We start from the raw sequence: 26,915 nt of genomic DNA on the forward strand, positions 1-26,915 counted from the left end.
TATCTGTAAAATGAGGACAACATAAGATCACGCTTGCAAAGGGGTACATGAGATGACAGTAGTGATGATTGATGATGGACCACATCAAATGGCATTGTGACTAAGGACCTTCGACATGGGGAGATGGTGAGCGAACTAAGTTATCAAATGCCCTAAAAGCATAAAAACTGGCCTAGATTAAACAAAAAATTAGAATGAAAATAAGCAACCTGATAGGGAGAAAAAGAATCCTCAACGAACTCTACCGTGAATTTACTTCATAGTGACATTTGTCATAGTGACACTATTTGTCACTATGTTGTAAATTCACTGTTGATTCCATCAGAAAGATACGGAGCAAAGGGTGGGGTGGGTTTCTACCATGTTTTTGAAATCACCTCAGTTTACAAACACCAGATTTTCAATCTTAAAAAAAACGCGTTTGGTAATTTTAGGAAAGCATTAGCAATAACGTCTTCTAATGAAGCTCACCCCAAAAATTGAAAAAAAATGTAATCAGCTCTCTGATAAAACTATTGTCTCTTTATATCAACAGATTTTTAACCTCGGCTGCACAAAATAAATCATTTGGGGACCTTTTACAAAATACCCATGCCAAGACCCTACGCACAAGTCATAATCTCTGAGGTGGGGTAGGGGGTGGGGAATGAACATTTTAAAAAGCTTCCCAGGCAATTCCTGCAGCCAGGGTCCACTGGTTTGGATGGATCTTGGTCCTAATCTTAAACCTGATTCACGTACTTTGTGGCTGAGGGCGGTGGCCTCAATCCTGGCCACACACTAGAATCACCAGGGAGCTCTTAAAATTCTGATGCCCCACCCCAGACCAGTGACATCTCAGTCTCCGGGATAAGACTCAGGCTTCAGTGCTTTTGAAATCTCCCTCGATGATTCAGTGTGCAGCCAGGGCCGAGAAGCACTGAACTAAAGGATAGAGTAAAAAAAGAAAAAGAATGCATTCAGTAACATCTCAGCACACGCCTGCATTTTGCAGCAGAAGCAGTGGAAATATTATGTAGTTCTGTGGTCTGTTCCTATTTACCCAGGAATGGCTTATCTGTTTGGATGATAAATTATGAGCCCGTGTTAGGGATGCAGGGAAGGTAGCTAGCATTCTTCAGCACCTACCATAAACCAGGTATTTTGCCCACATCATCCCATTTAATTCACACAGTACCCCAGAGAAGTGGGTGGTATCATCCCCGTTTTATTAGGTGAGGAACTGAGGTTCAGAGAGGCTAACTCACTTACATCAAGTCACTGAGCTAGTAAATTGGGCTCCACAATCTGGGCCCTAGGCCACACTGCCTCTCCCAGGGTGCAGGAGGAAAGGGTCTTTGTTTCCGACGACATGTTAAAGCTAAATGGCGTGCTGGATTATGTACTGTTTGCATTCTCCTCTGCTATCCTAGATATATGAGGGCTGGCTAGATTGCTTGTTCTGAAGGGATGATTCAGGTGTAAATTTGTTTTTTTTTTTTTAATGTTAAAAAAAGAGCAGGTATCCTCACAGTTATTTCACATTTGCTCTTCTTTTAATTTGCCAGCAGGTTCTGAAGTAGCTCTGAATTGCTGAATGCTTCTAGCTGGTTCTTTCCCAAGTGAAAGGCAAACGATCAGAACCGGCATGTGTAACTAAATGAACAAAATGTTTACCTTTACTAAAAAAGGAAAGGGTAAACAGTTTTCAACCAAGTAACTTTGAAGATGAGTAAGAAATGAAAAGCTGAACAGATTTAGGATGAAAAGACCCACCAGTTATTTGACCTTCTCCCTTGTGCTTCCTATTCCCTGACAAATCCTAGTGTTTGCAAATAGATAAAAGACACAGCCCACACAGTCTGCAATCCCTTCCAGCCAGGCTGGCTGTCATTAGTGACAGGCAGGGCCCCCCTCACCATCCCCTCTGACAGCCAGGCCGGGTGGGTCTTGTGGTTCCTCTACCAAACTCCCAGGAATGCTTCCCAGACACAAGTCAGTGACCCACTGTCCGAACACACAAGACTCTCCGGGCCTTTAAATAGCAAATTACTTAGGCTAAGTGCTAAAAGCAGTTCCAAAAGGAAAAAAAAAAATCCTGAGCAACTCCTTCTAGATTTATAGCTTCTTTTTTTCAATTTTACATAAAAGTCTGGATTTATAGAACCTGGATTTGTACAATTAGAAGAGAGGGCTTATTGCGTAGATGTAATTTTCAACCTAGTCAATGGTGACAATGATAAAGGGTCCCACTTACTGAATATTCTTACGGGGTTCTGTGTCAGAAGTTCTTACATTTAAAACATCCTATTAGGTTTTTATGGTCCCCATTTTGCAAGCGAGAGATGTGTTTCAGAGAACTCAAGTGCCTCGTCACACATCTATTCGGTGGCGGCCCTGGAGCCCGAGGATACAGCCGTCTGAAACAAGATCGGGCATTCCCAGAAAGTGTGCCCGGAAGGGTGGTGGGTTGTGATTTTTCCACTCGGGACCTCTTTGAGTGTGTCTGTTTGTCTCTCTCCCTCTGCAAAGAAGCACGGCTGGGATTCAGGCTGAGAAAGCCTGGCTGAAGCCCCACTTGAGCCTTGGTCCCTGCCTTTCGGCCACTGGGCTCTGCAGATAGGTCCCGTGGCCTCTGGTCATCACACAAAAGCATGCTCACTCTTACCTCAGCACCTTCACCGTCTCCATCCACTGCGCCTGCTCACTCTCCCAGGGGTCCACCCGGATCCAGTCGGATGTCTGCAGGGCCAGCCGGGCCATGGCCACCCGGTGGTGGGCAGCCACGAGGTCTTTCTTTCTGTAGTTGTCGTTGACAGGAGAGATGATGCCCCCGATCACCTTGTATATTCCTAGGCAAGGGAGAACAGTGATGTTGTGTGTGCCAACACTGACTACCCAGTGGCCTGAAATCAGGTGGGTACAAAAGTACCCTGCCCCTGAGTGGGAGCAGACTCTGGCATTCTCCCCTGTGGGGCAGCCCCCTCAGGCAAGGATAAAGGCTGCCTCAGGGGCCATGTGCTTCTCTAGAGTCGTCTACAGCCAGAGTAATATTTCTCCTGAGAGCAAGGCTGTGAGGGTGTGGCCAGACAAGGCTTCCAGATGGCATTGTGGACAGTTAGGGTCAGAATATGTTGAAGGAACATCACGACTTCCTCCTACGGAGGACTCAACAGAGGCGCTAATATCCTCTAATCATGTATGGGGCAATAGTTATGTGTAGTTTTTTAGCCACCATTGGGAGTCTCGTGAATCAAAGATGACAGGATGGAGTCGGGCATGACAGGTAGGGGGGAGGTGGGAAGTAGATGGGAAATGGTGGGTCTACTTTGGGAAAGACGTGGGTTGTGGGACTGGAGAAAGGAACACTTTAAGTTTGCAGCCACAGGGAGACTGTGGAGGCTGCAGAGATCCAGCATGGAAAGAGTATGGACAGGACTCAAAGAGCCTGGGGTGGGGGCTCTGGTGTCCATCACTTAGTAGTGCACCCTAGGCAATTACCAGCCTATGGGAAAATAAAATACTTAGTCATTTGAACTTCAGTTTTCCTGGATGTAAAGTGGGACCACACCTGTTTGGCAGGGTCTTGTGGTAAGGCTAGACATTAGGTAATGCTTCTGCAGTGGGATGGTATTTTGTCTTAGTATGTGATATATTTTTAAAAACTGTATTATGAAACATAACATGCATATAAAAGAACATGAAACACATATGGCTTGACAGAGTTATAAAGTATATCCTGCTTTCATCATCACCTAGGTGAAGATACAGCACTTCTGGCATTCCACATGTTCCCTACTGCAAGCCCCACCGTGACAGAATTTAATCACTCTTCCTACTGTTACACTATTAATTTTCTTTCCTTTATAGCTTTACCATGTAGTTATGCAGCCTTAAAAAAACATGGTTTCATTTAGCTTCTGAAACTTTTATAAAGGGAATCACATGAATATATACTTTGGTTAAGCCTTTTACGCTTTATGTAAATAACATTCCTGTAATCCAACCAGGTTTACTGCCACATAACCTTCCATTACAAGATTATATACTAAATAATTGATCTCTTTTACTTTGATGGACTTGGTGTGAGTCTGGCTTTGGATGATTACAAACCACACTGCCTCAGGACATTCTTCCACAAGGCTCCCTCTGCACACGGGCACACGTTCTTAGGACACACACCTAACAGCGGACCCGCTGAGTCATACGGTGGGTGTAAGCATATCTGCGGTGTTGCTAGATAATGTCGGAAGGTTTTCCAAAGCGGCTGTAGCTACTGACCCTCCACCAGCCGTGCAAGAGTTCCATGCAATACCACACGAGGTCGTTGTCAGGATTTTCCCAATCTGATGGATGTGGTCCTATCTCTGTCCTTTCAATGTTCATTTTCCTGCTTACCAATGAGGCCGAGCATTTATTCATATATATTATTAAACATTCAAGCTTAAATTTTTGTGAAGTGTCTGTTCAAATCTTTTGGCCATATTTTGGGTTGTCTGCTGATTTTATCATTGATTTGTGGAGTTCTTTATATATTCCAAACACTAGCCTTTTGGGGTCGGTTATAGGAGTCATAAATACCCTCTTGTTTTATGGCTTGTCTTACTATTCTTTTTTATGGAATCCTTTCAAAATAGAAAAAAAAAAAAGAGAAAAAGTTCTTAATTTTAACGTAGTTGGGTTATTAGCTTGTTCCTTTATGGCTAGTGAATTTTGTGTTATGAAGACATTTTCCTGTATTGTCTCATAAAAGGTTTACAGTTTTGTTTTTTCACATTTGGGTCTTGGTGCATGATGTGAATCCTATTCAGTTATTTTTCGTTTGGGTAGTCAATTATTCTAGCAATGTTTACCAAGAAGACCCCGTCCACTCTGCTGCTATGTGTCACCACCCACATCGAATGCCAAGTGTCCACCTGTGCAAGGGTGTGCTTCTCTTCTCCTCTGTTCTATTGCTCTATTTCCTGTCCCCGTACAACATCACACTGCTTTGCCGAATATAGCTTTATTATACATCTTGATACCTGGTTCTTCTTCCCACCTGTTCTTCAAGAATGTCTTGGCAATTCGTGACTTTCTGTATTTTCCATATTAATTTTATTTTATTTAAAAAATTTTAATGTTTATTTTTAAGAGAGAGAGAGAGAGCGCGCGCGCAGGCGAGGGGCAGAGACAGAGGGAGACACAGAATCTGAAGCAGGATGCAGGCTCCGAGCTGTCAGCACAGAGCCTGACGCGGAGATCAAACTCATGAACCGTGAGATCATGACCTGAGCCGAAGTCAGACGCTCAACTGACTGAGCCACCCAGGCGCTCCTGTATTTTCCGTATAAATTTTAGAATGAGCTTGTCAAGTTCCACAGATGAAACGCCTTCTCTTGTCCCTGCCCCACCCCAAAAAACCCTGCTGAAATTTTGATAGGAACTGAACTGAATTTATAGTTCAATTTTGGGAGAATTCATGTCTTTACAATTTTTTAGCCTGCTGATCCACAAGCATTATATATCTTTCCTTTTATTTGGATCCCCTTAAATATACCTAAATAAAGTTTTACGGTTTTTCTTGTAGAGCACTTAAACATCTTTCATAAGGTTTATTCCTAGACACTTGATTTTTTGGATGCCACTATAAACGGCATTTAGAAAATACTTTTTATTCCATTTGTTGCCAATCTATAGAAATAGAATTGATTTAGGCATCTTGGATGCATATCCAGTAACCTTGCTAAACTTTATTAATTCTAATAATTTTTCTGTATAGTCTTTTGAATCTTCTGTGTCCAAAATATACCATCTGAAAATATGGACAAATTTGTTGTATTTCCAATCCCTCCACCTTTTATTTGTTTTTCTCACGCCGTTGAAGACCGCTAGCATGATGGATGCCAAATACAGGTGGTATTAGCGGGCCTCCTTGCCTTTTTGCCGATATCAGAGGCAGACTTTTGACTTTCAGTATTACATATGATGTCTGCTGCAAGTTTTCTATAGATATCCTTTTTTTTTTTTTTTTCAACGTTTATTTATTTTTGGGACAGAGAGATACAGAGCATGAACGGGGGAGGGGCAGAGAGAGAGGGAGACACAGAATCGGAAGCAGGCTCCAGGCTCCGAGCCATCAGCCCAGAGCCCGATGCGGGGCTCGAACTCACGGACTGCGAGATGGTGACCCGGCTGAAGTCGGACGCTTAACCGACTGCGCCACCCAGGCGCCCCTATAGATATCCTTTTTAGGTTGTAGCAGAGATAATGCCACGTGTTCATTAAAACTCTTCCCCGCCACCCCCTCCCCCTTCTTTCTGGGCACATAGGAAGCTAATATATCTGTTCTTCTTGAAATTAGGCCGGGTTTATGTGATCTCACTGAGTTATAGTCAGTGGGGTGTGGGTGGAAGTGATGTACGCCCCATCTAGACTTGGCCACAAAAACTCTTGTAGACTCTCCAACTCTCTCATAGTGGATCTGAAAGCCATAACAAAGGAGGCAAAGCCATGGGTGGGGCCTACTGGGACCCCTGAGACACAGCTGGGCAGGGAACCGCTCTGTAGCTCTTCAGGATCTACATGGGATTTATGAGAGGGAAACGTTATCTAATGTGGTAAATTCTTGAAATGACCCTGGCCTATCCTGACAAATAACGTGTATGTTACTTTAACAGACATTCCCAGCTATTCCTAGCTTAAGAGTTTTTGTCAGGGGCGCCTGGGTGGCTTAGTCGAGCAGGTTAAGTGTCCAACTTCAGCTTAGGTCATGATCTTGTGGTTTGTGAGTTCGAGCCCCGTGTCCGGCTCTATGCTGACAGCTCAGAGCCTGGAGCCTGCTTCGGATTCTGTGTCTCCCTCTCTCTCTGCACCTCCCTGCTCGTACTCTGACTCTCTTTCTCTCTCAAAAATAAACATGAAAAAAAATTAAAACGAGCTTTGGTCATAAATGAATTTTATCAAATGTTTTTTCTGCAACTCTTGAAATGATGGTGTGAATTTTGGATGCTGTTTTTGACTGCTTGCCGGTCAATGCCCTGGACTAATCATTTGTCAGGGGTGTCTCCCAGGCATAAGATAGATATGCCTTCCTCCAGACAGGCTTCATGTTTGTGTTTCCCAGGTCGCTAGAGTTATTAAAGTCATGGATGACCTTAAATGAAGTTGTCGACTGAAGCTTCTTTGACTATTTCAGGCAAAGGGCTGCAAATCTGATCAAAGGTTGATGTGTGGCAATTTCTTCCTAGTGATATTTTATCCTTGCCTTTTTCTTCTTCTGCTTGCCTTAGTATCAGGGTTTCTCTGAAGTCCTCTAGGATTAGGGGAAGAAGGTGGGTTAAGATCTAGTTCACCTTGGCCTTGAAGGTGTAGCTCCTTGGGGGTCCAGCTTAATGTGGAAGAAGTTAGTATAAGGCTCCTCAGCTTGGGAGGGCTCCAGCCTTTGAATTCTTTCCTTCTCGGCTTATATGGCCACTGATTCAAAGCTTAAGTGAGCAGTATTGGCAAGTGCCCACAGGGCACGAGTGGCTCTGATGTTCTAATAGCCCGCTTACCTCCCTGGCTACAGGTGTTCTCTCAGCTGCTCTGAGACATCCCTGCTTTTTGGCTTTAACAATGAAGTTTGAAAAATGCTCTACCCACCGTTTATTTTTGTTTTGCTGGGAGAATTGATCCAAAGAGGACAGCCTGACCACCCCCTGGAAGTTGAGAGTTCTTGGATGCAATTTTCCAGCTCTGTTAAACCTGGTTGCCCCGGGCCCCTCCTTCCTGGAGGCTGAGGCATCCGTTGTTTCCCAGGGAATGGCAGACCCAGCTGAGAGTAAGGAGAGGATGTTCATCTTTTGACTTCTGGAACGGGATCCTAAGACTCATTTCAGAGGAACACTTGTGTGAAGGTTAAAGCTTTCATTTTGTAAGAATCGGTCTTTGTTGAGAAAGATTTATCTACATTTTAAAAGTTACCCTAAAAAAAAAAAAAAAAAAAAAACACCAGAGTCTGGGCAGTGAGAGCACACAGTTTTACTAAAATCTGTAGAGTGGTAAGAAGAAGAGAATATGAAAATGGAAAGGAAAAGTCCCTTCTGGGCTGAGGGTGGGGTCGGGGGTGGAATGAGCAGCAGGCATAGGGAAGAACCTGGTAGAAAAGGTGTGTGGTGACCAAGAGTTTAGACCGAAGTCGAGGCCTGCTCCCTGCACCCTCTTACCCCTCAGAGACAGAACCTTCTGTGTGTTGGGTGGGGGAGGGCAGAGTTAAGGAGCCTAGTTAGTTTGGGAGACTGTAAAGCAGGCGGTGGGCATTTTGCTTCCCACATGGACTTGTAGGGGGAAACCATCGTGCTCTGCGCCAGTATAGTGGCATGGCCTCAGTATAGTGGAACTGCCAGTCTTTAGGAAATATCCCCTCCTCTGCTTTCCAAGTCCCCCTCAGCTTCTGCAGGGCATGGCAGAGATCCATAAAAGTTCCCCAGGCTCTTTGAGAGGAGGAGTGAAAGGGGCTGAGAATGAGAAGTCAGCGGGGATACTTCTGGGGGGGTGGGGGAGGGCATACATGGCGTGCAGCCCAAGGCCAAGGACCATGGCGTTGTTAGTAACAGGGAGGGCCCAGGCACGGGCCCAGACAGCAGTGGTAGTGCCTTAGCCAAGGGAAGCTGAGGAGACTTCAGAAGTGGAGGCAGAGAGGATAGAGGTCAAGGGCACCCCTCTAGGCTGGAGGGCATTCAGGGCCAGATGCCCCTTTTCAGATGCCAGGATGATAAAGCTACCTACGATGCTTAATTCACTCTTGGGAAAGTAGGCAGCAAAAGACTAACTTGATTAAAAATTGACCTGTAACAGAATAAATTTAAGATTAGAAGACATTTACCTTGACGTGGCAAATGTTTTCACCCTTCATGGAAGTGGTGACTTAAGGGCAAGGTGAGTGTTCTGGAAAGCAAAGGAACTTCTATTCCTGCGTATCTGAGTTCCATGTGCTACACAGAGCATGTTAGTTCTTTTTCTTTCCTACTTTAAACAAAGTGGGTGCTGGTTTAAAAAAAGTGGAAGCTAACTTCTGTTGAGTGCCAGCTCGCTTGGGAAATTTGCATACATTTAACCTTCACGTTAGTCTGTTTTACTGGAGGAAACAGTGTGGGGCACCAGGCGGCCCTCCGAGCAACTCTGCTAGGATCTTGGGTACTCTGGTGTCACCTTTGATGGTTTAGCTCAACTTGATGGGGCAGGTGGTACAGTGGGAAAGCAATGCTGTGTTATAGCACCCAGGAGAGGAGAGTCAATAAAAATAACAATGTAGGCTAAAACTCCTTCTTGCCCTCCAAATGGTTATGAGCTCAGGCCTCTTCCCTTTCCCACAATCCCATAATCCCAGTGTTGCCCCTCACGTGACCCTCTTTCCCCCTAGGGAAGATACAGTCGCTTCTCTGGCAACCCCACTGCTGTCCAGACACATCTCCATTACAGCCTTTGTAGAGTAAGACCTATTTGTCTTTTCCACGAGACTGATCATTCTCTAAGGATGTGAACCTGACCTTTAATTCTGGGTAACAGGACTAGCACATCTCTTAGTAAGGAAGCTATACTGTCCTTTCCTTGGGTTTACCACAGCAAGACATGGCTGTGAACTTAACATGGTGGACAGAATCCTTTATCTCCACTTCTGTCCTAACAAAGTGGCAATGAAGGAATAGAACACGTATGACGTCACGAGGGCCAACAGAGTGGGAAAGGAGACAACAGTGCATGGGAAAGGTCGACAAAAGTGTAGAAGCTGGAGGGCTGATGTACAATGGTAACAGAGCAAGCAGAGTCTGCAGGAGGCTAAGGAGGTAGGAGGCAAGATGCCCCGTGTGGCAGAAGCTCGGAGGGGCTCAGGAACTGGAGAAGGGGGTGCCAGAGTGCCTGAACACAGGAGGACCAGTTCAGAGTTTGCCTAAGGAGCCCTTAGATCCGATCACCTGCCTATTCTCCCATCCTGGCAGAAGGCCGGATGTCTGCCTTCTGCTGAGGTTGGGCCAGAGAGACCCCGGCCTCCCAGACACAGGCACAGGAGAGAGGAGGAAGTACCATCCTTAAGACAGGAGGCTATAGTTTGGCTCCCAGAACACCAGACAGGAGATGTCTCTCTGGGGAACAGTCCCACCTAGGAGGGTGTCTGAAGACTCCTACAGGTCCTCACACCTAGGGGTCTTGTACCCAGGGCCTGATCGTACGGCCACGGGGCCTTCCAGCTGCACTCATATCCTCAGAGCTTCCAGCCAGCATTTAGGGCCTGATCTGCAAATATGAGTGGATAGCCCAAGGAGAGACAGGTTTTAGAAAGGTGCTGACCGTGCAAGACGGAGACCAAAACAACCACCGGGAGAAAAGGAACTTGGGGACACAAAGGCAACTGATGCACAGAGCAAAAGGAAATTTCAAAAATCTCCAAATAATACTGTCAGGAGGAGAAGAGATGATGGCCCGTCCATGAAACAAGAGTGGGATGCTTTACAAGGGGCAATCAGAAAACAGGAGGAAACTTTTAGAATTGAACAGTATTCACCAACTGCCCGTTCCATGCCAGGTACTGTGCTAGGTGCCGGGGAAATACAATGGTGACGGAGCAGATCAATTCCTGTCCTCGTGGAACTTACATTCTGGTGGATGACAGCAGCAGTAAAGTCAGTGAGTGGAAGAATCAGAAGATCAGTGTGAGGAAATTATATGCCAACAAGGAAAATTAGAGGGCTGCCCCAGGAGGCCCAACATCTAAGTGACAGAAATTCCTGAGAGCGGACGGAGGGAGGCTAACACCAAAGAAATAATACAAATATTTTCCCAGACTAGAAGGACATAGTTGTCAGAACTGAAGACCCTCTGAGCCCTCAGCACGCTGAAGGAAAGGAAGTGCACACGCTGACACGCTGACAAGCCATCGTAAAACTTCAGACCATCAGGTTTAAGGAGAAGATTCCAAACGTTTCCAAAGAGAAAACCAGAGGTTGAACACAAAGGACTGGGAGCCAGGATAGAACTGGATTTCTCAACAGTGATTCTGGGATCCAGAAGACAGGGGAGCAAAGCCTTCATCACAGGAAAGGAAAATTACTTCCAACCTGGAATTCTATATTCAGCCAAACAACCAAACAATTAGAATAGGGGTCAGCAAACCTTTCCTGTTCAGGGACAGATAGCAAATAGTTTAGATTTGGTCAGCCACACACAATCTTTGTTGCATAGTCCTTTGCTGTTGTTGTTAAACAACCCTTTAAAAATGTAAGAAAACAACAACAACAACAAAAACAAACCATTCTAGCTGACAGAAAGAAGGAAAACAGACTGGGCTCAGAGTTGGCCCATGGGCTGTCGTTTACTGGCCTGTGAACTGGAGTATAGAATAAAGCCGTGTTCATATGTATGCAAGGTCTCAGAAAATTGATCTCCTGTAGATCCTTTCTCAGAAAGACGCTGGAGGATGCACTCCACCCCAACAAGAGTAAACCAAGAAACAAGGGTTCCAAACCAGGAGACAGGCAAAGGGAATCGCCGGGGAAACAGTGAAGGGAAATGCCGGATGATGGCACAGAGAGCCAGCCATCCACGCGGGAGCTGAAGGCCTCTAGGAAGGGTATGAGTCTATTTATATACTAAGCCGAGTTTTGAAGATCTTTTGGAAAATTTGGGACTGAATTAGTTAGTGATAGGCATAAGGAACGTAAGGAAACACATAAATAATTATTAACTCTAGGAAGAGCCAAGGTTTATACGACAGGCAATGCAATCCTAGTTGTACTGCATGGCTTAGTTGATGCCATTTACAGACGTAAATGGGAACAATATTACTTTAACCCAGAGTTGTGAGCTCATCAATTTGGGAGCATGTGGTAGAGGTGAAGTGTGAGTGTGAGGGCAGAGGTGTGAAAGAGCTAAGTCTTCATGGAAGCCGACAGATAATGTCTAAATCCGAAAAATCAAGAAACACAGTATAAGCTTATTATGTAGATATAGGGAGACAAACAATAAGGAAAATAGCTAAAAAAGTCAAATGTGACTGCCCCGGGGAACCAGGAATGAGGGGAAGGAAGGGATGGAACAAAGTTACCATAAGACTTATAGCAACTTAACTTTAAGCCTATATGTTTAAAAATCTAGAAAATAAGTTTAACATGAATGTACTCTGTAGATGTATTTCAATACATTGAAAAGTGTAAAGGATCAGAAATCAACCAAATGTATCCAAGAGGTTAATATTGTTTATATTTTGGTTGTCTTTTTCTTCTTCATATAATATAAATGTTTGTGTCTTCTTTACTTAGATTATATCATAAGCATTTTCCTTGGCCATTAGCACTCTTAAAAACACCATTTTTAATGGCTGTATAATAATAGGATTAATCATGTATCTATTTGTACCTGAATCAATATATTGTGACCATCTTTGTAGATCTTGGTTGCAACTTTTAGATACACTAGAAAATTTTTTTTAAATGTTTATTTTTGAGAGAGAGAGACAGAGTGTGAGTGGGGGAGGGGCTAAGAGAGAGGGAGACACAGAATCCGAAGCAGGCTCCAAGCTCTGAGCTGTCAGCACAGAGCCCGATGTGGGGCTCGAACCCATGAACTGAGAGATCATGACCTGAGCTGAAGTCAGACGCTCAACTGACTGAGCCACCCAGGCGCCCCACAGATACATTTTTAAGATAAATTATTAGAAAGGAAAACTAGTGGCTTGAAGATTTTGGGAGCTTTCGCTACCTCTTGCTAAACTGCTTTTCCGAAATCCTGAACAAGAGGAGACAGCCACCAGCATGGTATGAGAGAACCCATCTCACCCCATACTGGCTAGTGCTGGGATTACTCATTTAAAAACATCTTTGCCAATCTGCAGGAACTTTTTGTGGTTTACCATTTGCTTTTAAGATTATTTCTCGTGTGATTTTTATTCCTTATTAGACATGTGTGTCTCTCCTGTTGTGGACCACCTGTTCATACTCATTGCTCCTTTGTCTTTTTGTGTATGAAGTCTTTTTAACAAGTGTATGAAATGTTTCCCTGTTGGGTCCGCCGGCACCTCATAGAGAGGATTCTCCTCCACGTCCTGTACCTCTCGTCCAACTCCAGTGTGGCTGCTGGGAATTTGGTGTGGATCTTCAACCAGCTCCAACCCCCCACGTCCACATGAACTAAAGCCTCAACTCAACTCAGGGACGCTTCTGTCCTTCCTCTGGCACTGTGCCTCTGCTCTACTTGCTGGCATTAATTCTTTACTGTGTCTTGGAATTTTCACGTCCTTATCTTTTTCTTGAGTTCTGGAAGAATTCCTCCGACTGTTCTGGTTCTCTGTTTCGTCTCCAGAGATCACCTCCCTGCTGCCTCGTCTACACTGAGCTCTAATTTGGCACCCCAAACGCCATTCACTGTCCTCAGACTGCTCCTTTTCCCTACAGGTTGATTTTCTGCTGTGACCACATTTTTCTCTTGAATCTCATGGAGAACCAGAGATTCAATAATTTTATCTTCTTAAGTGGAGGGCCCCTTGGCCAGAATCCACAGGCTGGGACCATCTTAAGAAACACAGTTCCTTTTCATAGATCTGTTACTTTTCTCTGACTGGTTTCCTGCCTCCAGAAAGGTCTGTCTGTCCAGCATAGGCTGCTGGGTGGACCTGTCATAGACTGGCTAGGTCCCTGTTTAATTTTTTAATTTACAGCAGAAGGATAAAGGCAGCATTTAGGTTTACTCTGATTTTTATTTGCAGCTCAAAAATCCACTTGCTTGTGTAGTGCAAGGAGGGAGCTGTAGGTCACAGGAAATATCCATCGATGGGGAATTCTCCTCTTCTGAGGTTTATTTTTAGCTTTTTAAGAATGCTAAATATATACGGTAGGAACTCAAATTCACTTTTTTCTTTAAATACTTAAGGGACTGTCCCATGTCCTTTTTTATTTTTTTTTTTATTTATTTTTTTTTTTTTAAATTTTTTTTTTTTCAACGTTTATTTATTTTTGGGACAGAGAGAGACAGAGCATGAACGGGGGAGGGGCAGAGAGAGAGGGAGACACAGAATCGGAGACAGGCTCCAGGCTCTGAGCCATCAGCCCAGAGCCTGACGCGGGGCTCGAACTCACGGACCGCGAGATCGTGACCTGGCTGAAGTCGGACGCTTAACCGACTGCGCCACCCAGGCGCCCCCCATGTCCTTTTTTAAATACTCTGTCTCTGCCACCACTCATTTTGTATTTGACTCACAAGACATTATTGATCTTCTTACGTAGACTTTGTGTTCCATAGGGCTGTCCAGAGTCAGTATCCTGATCATTTAATCACTTTTTAGAAATTACATTTTAACGCCTGATAGAGCTTTCTGAGCACTTGGTTAGTCTTCCAGGTGAACCTGGGGATACTTCTCTCAAGTTAAGTAAAGAAAAATAGCCACGGATGCTTTCCCTGGAAAGCCAATCAATAAATGACCATTCCCTTGAGGACCTGGTCATATTTGCATAAAGTGAAGTCTCTTAGGAGAGAGGCGGGGCTGCTCCCGCCCATGCCCTTCACATTTCTAGTTCAGGTTGGCCCTGGGGACATGTGTCCTTGGTGGTTTATCCAGTGAATGATTTTTTTTCCTGATATTTTATATAACATATAGGTTATAGATGTTTTTATATATGTTACATATTACATGTTTTGTATAGTTATAAACATTTCATGACCTAGTATTGCCACTGATATGTAGGAAACTCTGTATTTTGGTTTGTTTATTTTTAATCTGGACTACCTTACTGAACGTATTAGTTCTGTGGGTTTTCAAATGCTTCTCCTGGATTTTCTAGGGATACAGTAATACCACCTGCAAATAATGAAAACCAAGTCTCCTGTCTATATTTCTTATTTTTGACTGATGCCATTAGAAAATAATGGTGGTGAGGAGGCATTCTTTCCTATTTCCTTGCTTCTGTGGGAATGCTTCTGAAGTGTTATGCCATTACATGTCATGCTAGAAAAGTATCCTTATAGTTCTAATTTACTAAGAGCTTAAAAAAAATCCCTAAGTAGGTGTTGGATTTTATTGAATGACTTTTAAGTGTGTATTGAGATGATGATTTAGGTTCCATAAAAATATATTGTCTTAGTAATGCGATGTATTAATAGATATCTTTATGGTATATTGTCCTTGAATACCTGGGATAAATGCTACCTAGTCATGTTGAATTATTCTTTTATTAGCAATTTGATAACCTACTACTTTATATGGGTATTTTGCATCCCAGATTATATTGTTAAACACTAGCTGTAATGCCACAATATCCTTATCCAATTTTCTTCATTCTAGAAAATGGGTATGGTAGATTGAATTATTGGTCCTAATTCCTCACTCTGTCATTATAGTATTATACACACCCCGCCATAGCCTCACAAAGGCAGAATGTACTTCCCCACCCCCTGACTTTGGGCTTGGTCATGAGACTCCTTTTGGCTAACAGGATATTAGTAGATGTGAGATGAACAAAAACTGTAAACTTGCTTGCTTGGTGGGACTTGCGATCCCGTGCCTGTGCCACCTCCATGAGAATATGTGACATAATCACAATCCCTTCTATTTTCCTAAATCCAGAGTTATTTAAATAAACGAATGAGAATTTGATAACATGAATAGTTCGCGGCACTTAGCTGGTGCTCAGCGATTGTCACTCCCTCCATCCTCTTGTCTGGTGCAGAAGCAGAGGAGGGAATGGTGGCAGGTTGTCTTTTTGGAAGATGATCACAATATTATCTCCCAGTGCACGCGTGCCCTTCTGGAACCCAATCGCTCCTCCATTGAAAGTCTGTGCCCCTCCCCCTTGGACCTGGGTGCACACCTGTGCATGTTTTACCCAGGGGTAGAAGTGATACTATGTGACTTCTGAGGCTAGGTCATAGAAATGCCATGCATGTCTACCTTATGATCTGAGGACGCTTCATTTTGGAACCCAACTGCCAGGCCGTGAAGCCCAAACTAGCCTACGCAGAGAGACTCCACGATGAAGTGATAAAGCCACGTGTAAATGTTACGGTCAGCATCCCTGCCAATACCCAGCACTAACTGCCAGATGTGTGAGTGAAGAAGTCTCCAGATGACTCCTGATCCCAGCTCTCTAGTCGGTCCCAGTCTTTGAGGTCTTCCCGGAGGAGTCCCCAAATATCATGGGGCAAAGACAAATCATCCCCATTGTGCTGTGTCCAAATTCCTGACCCACCAAATTTGTGAGTGTAACAAAATGGTCAATTTGTATCATTGAGTCTGGGGTGCTTTGGTACCTAGGCATAATAACTGGAATAGGAATGGAGATCCGGAAAAGTCCTATCACTTTGCTGTGGTTACACTACCAGGAAATGGCAGGATTGGGATCTGGAGCAGGCCTGCCTGTACTTTTTCTGTGGCACTGTATGGGTGACTGACAGTGAGGTTCGGGGAGCCCTAAGCCGGCCAGAACTAGGGAGAGTACCACTCGGTAGCTCCACCTCTGTGAATGCGACCCCAAACCAGGTCACTCTGGGGGATGACAGAGATTCACCCCCTCTAGAGCTGGCCGTGTCCCCCAGCAGGACTGGGCTTCTATAAAATGTTAATGCTACTTAAAATGCTAGCAGCCTCACAAACCATGAAGTAAGACTTAATGGCATTCCAAAGTGTAAAGACTTCATTATTACCACAGAGAATGCTTTGCACATTTATCAGCATTTTATTAAGAATTACCATACACATTTAAAACAAAACTACACCTGTCCAAACAAGTGGGCGAAGCATTAGGTAATGCTCAGGCTTGGCCGGCTTCTCCTACTGTCTCGTCCCCCCGGCACCCCCCACTTCTGCTCAGGGAAGTCCAGTATCCCTGCATACATGGGCACAGTCCAACCCTTCCCCGCTTCATGGACCCTTCTGTCCGTTTTCTTCTTTCTTTGGTTGTGCTGCAAAGCACCTTGGGAAACAAGGCTTTGAAAAGCAAAAATCTTTTAAGAAACATCAGGAGCAAGTGTTGCAAATGCTGTGAGGAATCAAGTAAACAAGGAAAGGAAGCCAGAGGGGTGATAAGCCGGTTGAAAACAAAAAACAAAAAACAGGATCTCAATCAAATGGACCTGCACACTTTTACAAAGAGCTTATTGTGATTGAACTTGGCCTCCAAGCTCAGTCTGGAAGACATGATTTGGAAAACATGAAGCTGTTGAAGTTTTGAGGCCACCTTGGCACGCTTTTCCTTATTTTCTCCATCAAGTTCTGCCTTTTGGTTTGTTTCCTAAGCCAGATTGCTCTTAGCTCCCCTGGTCCCAGTGAACTTGAGACTGCCTATTTATTGCTCTGCTCTGTGTGTTGCTGGCCAGAAGCACCCATCAATTTCAAAGGCCACTAAATGCCTGGATCAAGGAAGCCTGGAGCAGGGAGAACAGATCCCGGAATTCTGGTTATCCCGAGTAGAGTGGCAGACTTCAGGGAGCACAGTGGTGGCCTCGTGAAGTATAACCATCCTCCCTCCCTCTCAGAGTGCCCATGGAATATGAGGCTCTTCTGTCTGCCCTCCATTTCCCTCCCTTTTTTTCTGTGCAGAGGCTTTCTTTCCACCCGCACACTCTTCCTGCACACTACAAAGCCCCCTCTGGTCTCCAGAATCCTTCAATGTCGCGGCTTGTCAGGGTGAGGTTTCTCTTTCTTGCGTTTCCAAACGTCCTTTCTTTGTGTGCAACTTCTTAAAAGCCTAGCAAGGTAAACAACAAAGCAGCGATATTTCATAGGGTTTAAACGTCCCTCCTGGTCCTGGATAGCAAGGCCTTTTTTATTTCCTCTCTCCTGTCCCATCCTCTACAATGGTTTTCCTAAGGCTCAGGTGCTTGGTGCTGCTCAGCTGGCCGTGTCCCCCATTTCTCGGAGTGCCGACAAAGTCTCTGACAGGGTGGCTGGCTCCTTGGCACCCTATGTGCGTTCAGGGTATTTTGAACGTCCTTCTTTTGTGTGCCTCTGTTTTCCAACATTTAACTCCCGGCTGCGTTCCCTCTGCCTGCTGAACAGAATGAGTGTCCTTTCAGAGTAGGGAGGTTTTAAAAAGAACTCACCAGAACTTCCAAATGCTAGGGTCTCATGGTTCCTCAGCAACATATTATGTTCTCTTTGGGGGCCTTAGATCTAGCAGGAACTTCACACGGGAAAATAGGCGGTGGGGGGCAAGCTGTAATTGGGCACTTCTGGCTTGGTGTGGAGTCTGCTGAAGGAGTCATGCGCAGAAGCACCAAATGCTGCTGTGGGCAGCCTCTGTGTGTGGCATCTCTGTCAAGCAGCCTCGTTTCCCATTGACGAGTAACTAGTCTTGGGCCATACTCCACAAGTGTCCTCTTAAGATGGGCTTTGTAGTGGCAGGAACTTGAGGGCGAGCAGGCAGAGGCATATCTGAGTGATGAGACTCAGCTCTGCTGCTTATGAGCTGTGTGACCTGGGGCAAATTACTTAACCTCCCTGTTTCCCAGTCTCTTGACCTGAATCCAATGAGCTGAGGTAGGAGACGAAGACCAGTTCAGGGCAAATACATGGTTGGAGAGCACACTAGAGATATCCCTTGAATCTGAATTTCCCCTTCTTATCCCTTGTTTTCATTACAGACACCATTTCTCCTCTTCTTAAGGCAAGAGGGTGGCACATGCCTTTGTTTGAGCTGGCAGCCCAGCATGCACTTTGAGTCAGGTAGTGTACCAGCACTGTAAGTTCTGAAAAAAATGCTGTGGGAGCCCTGTCCTCATGGGGAGTTCAGTCCTGGGGGAAACAGACAGTCACCACAAGGTGGTCAATGGAGGGCAGAGGTACACGAGGAAGAGAGCCCAGAAGAGGCTCTATACAGGTGGAACACACTTTTTAGAGGAAGGGGCCTCTACACTGAGTTACGTATAATGCAGGAGGCAGACAGTGACCTACGAAAAAGTAAAGTCTTATTAATCAAATCCGTTCTTTCCATTCACACTGTATGGAAAAGATACTTTTTTTAAGTCTTCAGAACAACTGAAGCTTGATGACTCCTTGATTCTGCACTAATATCCTTGCCCATTTCTTGATACGTTTTCAATTTACCTTCATGGTAATTTACGCTCAAGGAAACTATCCAAGATCTGCTAAGGGATTCAATAAAATAGGTCATGGAGTTAAACGCTGTGGTGAAACATAGGGCTTAATTTTATGGATAAAATTTAAATTGCTTGGCTGCCTTTTCGCATTATTCGTGTTAAGACTAACGATCACTCAGTGAATGGGAAGGGATCACTGTAGAAATGAGAAAGCCATTTTCCTAATTCTTTAAGCATACCTGGTGGGGTTGTGGACTTTGCCCTGGAGGTTAACAGCGGCTGCCTGAGGGAAGAGACCTGAGTGGAGATAGCCCACCTCCACGGCAGGGCCGCTCCCTCAGCTGCTGTAGGAACAAGGAGCCTGAAACTGGAATTTTTCCCAGGGTTGACATTGTGGGGGCACAGGAGGAGGACAGCATGTTTAACACTAGCACTTCTCCTGATATTTCTCAAAGTGAGTCCACACTGAATGATGTCCTTGTTAAAAATGCATATTCCGGCTGGCGCCTGGGCCTACTCTCTGGCAGTGAGGTATAGGAACTTAGACTCTTCTCAAACATCCTGGGTGCCCGTGAGGCACCCCTAAAGATCTGTGGGGGCAGTACTGACCACAGAGGAACCACCCCCTTTCAGTTACACAGGTTCTTTCCTTAACCCAGACCTGGGCTCTAAAGTAAACAAGGACTGCTTTGCTGTAATGACCAGATCACCAATGTTATGCATATGGAATAAAAAAATGGAGTCAATTGTATCTCAATAAAAAGCATTTAGTGACAGGGGCGCCTGGGTGGCGCAGTCGGTTAAGCCTCCGACTTCAGCCAGGTCACGATCTCGCGGCCCGGGAGTTCGAGCCCCGCGTCAGGCTCTGGGCTGATGGCTCGGAGCCTGGAGCCTGTTTCCGATTCTGTGTCTCCCTCTCTCTCTGCCCCTCCCCCGTTCATGCTCTGTCTCTCTCTGTCCCAAAAAAAAAAAACAAAAAAAACAAACAAACAAACAAAAAAAAAACGTTGGAAAAAAAAAAAAAGCATTTAGTGACAAAAAGAAGGATATGGGTTTCTTAGGTGGCAAATGTTTTATGGAGTTTAATGCAATTTCATTTTTAAGGTTCGTTTCTTAAAATACCCTTAGTTAACTTGTTTAATGTATTCGTCGGTCAATTCTGATTATGTAAATTGTAGGTGATCTTCTCCATTTGCCATATAAGACATAATTTAGAGTTGCAAAGCTAACCAAAGTTAACATTCTCAACAAGCAGTAAAAAATTAGACCCTCTGGGGGAACGTTTCTCCTGAGAGTTTTATTTATTTATTTATTTATTTATTTATTTATTTCCAATGTTGTTTAGATCAGCGTATCTCTAGCTGTTCTGTGTAATGATTTATTTTATTGTATTGTATTTTTAATTTTTTTAATGTTTATTTTTGAGGGGGGGGGGTGGCGAGAGAAAGGGGGACAAAGAATCCGAAGCAGGCTCCAGGCTCCGAGAGCTGTCAGCACAGAGACTGATGTAGGGCTCGAACTCACGAACTGTGAGATCATGAATTGAGCCAGAGTTGGACGCTTAACCAACTGAGCCACCCAGGCGCCCCTGTGTAAAGATTTATAGGCACCTACCAGCAACGCCTTCCCCCCCCCCCCTTCCCACCTCCCACCAAAAGGGTTCAGTGGTCAAATAAACTTTGGAAATACCAGGATAAACAAAGTGAAACAGGTCTTCTTGCCAATGCAGATCCTTTGCAAGCCCCTAATGTGTGGATGTGCATAGTAACTCTCCACGAAGGGCACAGAAGGATCAGGGCTTAGTTTCATGGAACATTCTGCTGATAAGCGTTCAGAGGACCACACCTGGTAAGATAGGTAGTTAACTCCATTGGCAAATTATGTCAGGGGGATCGGGCTGCATTTATTTAGACAAACTGCCTGTAAGACCCAGGCCTAGCAAGTGTTTTACAACTAGCCGTGTATATACAAGATCACTTGCGGGGAGCTTCCTCGAACAAAGACCTCCCACCATGACATCCAGGTTTAGGCGCTGATGTAAATTGTGGAATCATAATCTACTTGATCGTCACCACCAGTCCCACCATCATCAAATCATGATCGGCATTTCTGACTATCGCCACCCCCCTACTGCCCCCACGTTGGTAGTGCCACCCACCATCATGTCAGGACCGACAAGATCACTGCCCTCACCAACACCGTCATCCATCCCATCACCACCGTCACCACCACACTGCGGACAATGAACACCACTGCCATTAGCACGCCATGATCTACACTGCCACCACTGCCACCTGTGTGTGCAGCCGTCACCACCACCGCAGCCCCTAGAACTGCTTCAGAGCAGCCACGACCACCACACCCAGGGTGGTCACCATCCTTCCTATGTTTAGACTGCAGAGGAGATGAACAACGGTGTTATTACTTCAGGTGGCGCTCAAAGGTTGGAAGCCTCGATAGAATTGCACGTAGTTATCCCGAGTTACTGGCAGCCCAGTAGCCAAGTGGAACCAGACACGGTGCCACGGCATAATCCTGGGGTCTACAGTCTAGAGGCTAAACGGGATCTCCAATCCAAGGTGGGCATCCCTCAATTCCCTCTGTGACCGGAGTAAAACATGTCACACAGGTCTGCCATGTCAGCTTATCGGATGGGAAGATTCAGCCCCAATGTGATTTTAAAAATGTGGAAGCTGGACTTCAGCTAGTTTAGGAGCAGTCCCTGGCGCTCGCCATGGGGCAACCACGGAGGGGCTTTAAAACCAGCACAAAATGAGGAAATGAGGCTTGCTACTGCTTGAGGGTCCAGTCTAGGTGGGGGAGTCACAGAAGAAAAAAGCTTAACTATATGTTACAGTTTATGTATTCAAATGAAATACTCTGAAGTTGTATTTTCTGTATGCACCATTGTATATATTGTACATGCATAAATGTATACAATAATCATGATGATGATGGATGGCATGCACTGAGTGCTTAACAAAGTGTTGGGGACTATGCTGAAGACTTTACATAGGTCATCTCCTTAATTCTGATGGCTCCTATATGAAAGAAGTACGACTGTCAGTCCCATTTTCCTAATGAACAAACTGTGAAGCAGAAGTTAAATAACCGGTCCAAGGTCATAAAGCAGATTAACTGTAGTACTGTGGTGTGAACACAGGTAGTCTGGTTCCAGGGACCACGTTCGTAACCAAAGCTGTTAAGACAGATTGGGGATGATTGTGAGGCTAGTGCAGAGGGTGCCTGGCAGGGGACTGTCCCTCCTTTCTCCTGACCCTAGTTCATTCCTTAGACATACTGATATTAGAAATGATGGCTCTGCGAATGTACCTGTTGTTAACTCTTAAAAATATATAAATATATGCAAACCTCTGTGTATATTCTATACACATACAGACATGCACAGATTTTTTTTTTCAAAAGGCAGTTGCCATCACTCCCCTGAGGTTGCTTTGCTGGCTTGGCCAAGGTTGCTGGAAATGACAGTGCTGGGATGTGAAAGCAGGTTTATTTGTCTGGTTCTGAAGTTTTTGCTTGTTTATGTGCTCTGTGCTTGTTTTAACTATACCAAGTACCTCTTACATCACGATTCTTCATCTCTAAAATGTGGAGGGGAGGGGGGCTGAGTGGAAACAATGTTACCTCATGGGCTTGTTTGGAGGCTTAAATAACAGAACGCATGTAGAAACATTTTGTTAAATGTATGGAGCCATTCAAATGTAACATTACTACTATTATTTTGGTTTCATGTGATAAAATTAAACATAACAATTTTGTTTAGCCATTTGGATAATGATTTCAATATAACTCACTTCCCTTGTAACTTTACGTATTTTAAGTTTTTATTTTGAAATAACTTTAGACTCCACAAACTGCAAAGTACTTAGCAAAGACAGTCCAAGGAGTTCCCGTATCCTTCCCTCAGCTTCTGCTAATGTTAACATCTTTTTTTTTTAATTTTTTTTTAACGTTTATTTATTTTTGAGACAGAGACACAGCATGAATGGGGGAGGGGCAGAGAGAGAGGGAGATACAGAATCGGAAGCAGGCTCCAGGCTCTGAGCCATCAGCCCAGAGCCCGACGCGGGGCTCGAACTCGCAGACCGCGAGATCGTGACCTGAGCTGAAGTCGGACACTTAACCGACTGAGCCACCCAGGTGCCCCTAATGTTAACATCTCATGGCACAACGATCCAAACCAGGAAGTTAGCATTAACGCTACTCACCAATCTAGAGACCTTACTCATATTTCCCCTGTAGCACCTTTTTTCTGGTCAGGAGTCCAATCCAGGATCTCACACTGCATGTAACTGTCCTGTATCCTTATTGTCCTCTACCTGGGGACAGCCCCTGAGTCTTGTATGACCTGGACATTTTAGAAAAGCACTGGCCAGTGTTTTTGTGGAACACCCCTCACTCAGTTCGGTTTGTCTGATGGTTTTCTCTCCATTAGATTGCGTTTCTGCACCTCAGCAAAACACCTTAGAAATGATGCTGTGCCCCTTCTCAATGTGTCATTTTCAGGGTGCCAGACATTGATTTCTCTTGATTCCGGTGATACTAACTTTGATACTTGGTTGAGATGGTGTCTGTCAGACTTCTCTACTGTTAAGTTACTATTTTCTCCTGTGCGCCTGTAAATAATAAGCATCTTATGGGAAAGTACTTAGAGATTATGCAAATACCCTGTTTCCTGTCATACTTTTGCCCACTAATTTTAGCGTACATTGATTCTGGTGTGCAACAACCACTGGTGTGATGTTTGCTAAATGGCGATTTAAAAAAAATTTTTTTAATGTTTGTTTACTTTTGAGAGAGAGAGAGAGAGAGAGAGAGAGAGAGAGAGAGAAAGAGAATGAATATCCAAAGCAGGCTCCAGGCTGTCAGCACAGAGCCCGATGTGGGGCTCAAACTCATGAACTGCAAAATCATGACCTGAGCCGAAATCAGATGCTTAACCGACTGAGCCACCCTGGTGCCCTGTGGTTTTTTTTTTTTATTTCCAACATTCCTTCTACAGCATTTAGAATTCTACTGTAAGGAGGAACTGTCCTTTCTCATGTATGTATGTATGTATGTATTTATTTATTCATCCATCCTATCATTTATGTATATCAATGTGGACTCATGGATATTTATTTTATTCGGTGGGGTGTAATCCATTGTCATTATTTATTTTGTTCCTCAAATTATCCCATATTTGCCCGGTAGAAGCACCTTAAAATTGGCTCCAGTATCTTTCTGACATGCTCCTATCACCTATTAAGAACTTCCTTGCTTTCTGGCACCATAAAATACTCAATCTAGGCTCATTTTGTTCTCTTTCTGCCCCAGCTCTGGAATCCAACATTTCTCCAGAAAGCCCTGGCTTTTGAAATTGAAGGATGGCATTTAGAAACCAAGGGCGATGGTTGTGCTCACTGCACCGAGGTTTTGTGGTTTCTAGGCATCTCTTCGAAGACAGAACTAGGAAATTATATGTTAGACATTATAATTATAGATCACATAATTATAGAACACGCACACACGTACACACACCTCCCTGTATTTCCTTCTATCACCACCCATGGATACATTAAAAACCCCGAGTTCATACTGAAACCTCCAGTTCTAATCCGACACCATGGGGTTCATTCCAGCTTTGCCTCCTTTCCTCACTGTAACTTCTTTCTTCAACAGTGAGAAACCTGGCTGTACCATCCACAAGAATTTACGCATTTGCTTGCTCCTAGTGTTCGTGTAAAATAGCTTCAAAACTGCTCACCTGTACCCCCGTGGAAAATTAATGTTATAACTGGAGAACAGTAGTTATGAATGCTTCTTTTTGGCGTTAGCCTCCCAGTATCCAGTCATCCTGCTGCTTTCCAAGTTCCTGAGGTTGCTTCTTTGTTTTCTCCCTGCCTCCAGTGTGGTTGTATATTCATTTGTAGTCAGGTAAAGCTGTTTGTTACTATTTGTATTTCATCCTGGGTTCCCCTCTCATCCAAGTTGACTTTTGCTATACATTTAGTTTTTTTGGTATGGGATTCCAAGGTTCTGAGTCAGACTATAAAAAAAGGTATACTCAGAGAAGGGTCTCTCTTCCCTCGTCCTGGCTTCTGCCCTGTTCCCAGCCCCCTGATCTTTCCACGCTGTTCCCATCCACCAGCTGGAAGGAACCGATCTCATTAGTTTACAAAATCTATTTTTAAGTGATTTTGTCTTCCTAAGATTTATTTCCCCTATAATTATCAGTAACTCATAAATCTCCCCAAGGTCTAACTCCTTCTCGACAGCCTTGTCTTCAAAAATATTTATACAGACACATCTTTTTCAATTTGTTTTAATTAATGCCCTTTGTACTGTTGGGAGTGTTACTTAACTGTTTTATTGGATTTGGGCCTGGGTTTTCCGAATGCTCTTTGCATGAGTTCTCTTTATGATCTGCTTAGCAAAGAAGGCAAATGCTTGTGTCTGACTCTGAATAATCTTTGCTTCCTGTTTGAAAGACAAAGATGGTTGCCAGTCCTGGCATATGGGGGGGGGGGCTGTCACCTCAGGGGCTAAAGGTTAGGCCTGACGGTTGGTGTGGCAGCAGCAGCAGGCAGAGACAATAAGGGTTTGCTGCAAAGATGGGGGAGATGGTAAGAGCACTGGTTTTGCATTCTGAGAGACTGGGGCTTTGTCCGTTACTTGCTGGGGAGGTCTCATGCAAAACGTGTTACTTCTCCAGGCCTCAGGTTTCCTTATCTTGTAAATGGGAATATTAATAGTTAGTCACAGGAATGTCTTGAGGATGATGTGACTCTATTTGAACCCCTATTCTCCACATGGAAGAAGTCCACTGATGATAGCGTCCCTTCCTCACTTAGCCCTCCTGTCCTTCTATTACTATTAATACATATCTTGTTTCAATTCTTGTTTTGAGTTTTTAATTAAACTTATCTTGAGATCCTTGTAGATTTATATGCAGTTTAAGAAATGATACAGAGCAGGGGCACCTGGGTGGCTCAGTCGGTTAAGCGGCCGACTTCGGCTCAGGTCATGATCTTACGGTTCGTGAGTTCGAGCCCCGCGTCGGGCTCTGGGCTGACTGCTCAGAGCCTGGAGCCTGTTTCAGATTCTGTGTCTCCCTCTCTCTGACCCTCCCCCATCCATGCTCTGTCTCCCTCTGTCTCAAAAATAAATACACGTTAAAAAAAAAATTAAAAAAAAAAAAAAAAAAAGAAATGATACAGAGCAATCCCATATGTCTTTCATCCAGTCTCCCCCCATGGTAACTTCTTGCTCCCTTACAGTAGCCTATCACGAACAGGATGTGGGGATAGCTAGAATCCACCCATCTTTTTCACATTTTACCAGTTGTACGTGCACTCATTTGATTTGTGTGTATTTAGTCCCACGAAATTCCATCACATCCTTAGGCTTCATTTACCCACCACCACCATGGTGGAGCCACATAATAGTTCCCCTAGCACAGACAGCCCTCAGTTGTCCATTTGGAACCACACCCACTTCCCTCCTCTCAAGCCCCATCCCTAAGCCCTAGCAACCAGGAATGTATTCTCATTCATAGAAGTTAGCCATCTGAAGAATGCTATATAAATGGAATCCCAGAATATGTAACCTTTTAGGACTGGCTTTCTTCACTCGGCATTACTCCCTGGAGATTCATCAAAGGTGTGGTGTGGACGGTTTCTTTTTATTACTGAATAATAATCTCTGGTACGGATGTGTCACAGTGTAGCTATTCACCCCTTGAAGGACACCTGGAGGTTTTCCCGGTGTTTAGCCATATAAAGGAAGCTGTAATGAACATCTGTGTATTGGTTTTGTGTGAAAAATAAGTTTTCCCTTCCCTGGATACATGCTCACGAGTGCGTCTGCTGGGTATATGGTAGTTGCATGTTTAG

General features: G+C 44.4%; 1 protein-coding gene across 2 annotated transcripts in view; it reads right to left on the minus strand.

Moving 5' to 3' along the window:
- The window catches only part of NMNAT3 (nicotinamide nucleotide adenylyltransferase 3), a 114,748-nt gene that overhangs the window by 10,585 nt on the left and 77,248 nt on the right, over positions 1–26,915 (minus strand). For both annotated transcript variants that reach the window (XM_030328919.1, XM_036064292.1), the window contains exon 3: positions 2,648–2,831. In XM_030328919.1, coding sequence (XP_030184779.1) covers positions 2,648–2,831 — 184 coding nt within the window. The remainder of the gene's footprint in view (positions 1–2,647; positions 2,832–26,915) is intronic.

This window comes from Lynx canadensis, chromosome C2, assembly GCF_007474595.2.
Source record: "Lynx canadensis isolate LIC74 chromosome C2, mLynCan4.pri.v2, whole genome shotgun sequence".
In the NCBI taxonomy this organism is placed as follows: domain Eukaryota; kingdom Metazoa; phylum Chordata; class Mammalia; order Carnivora; family Felidae; genus Lynx; species Lynx canadensis.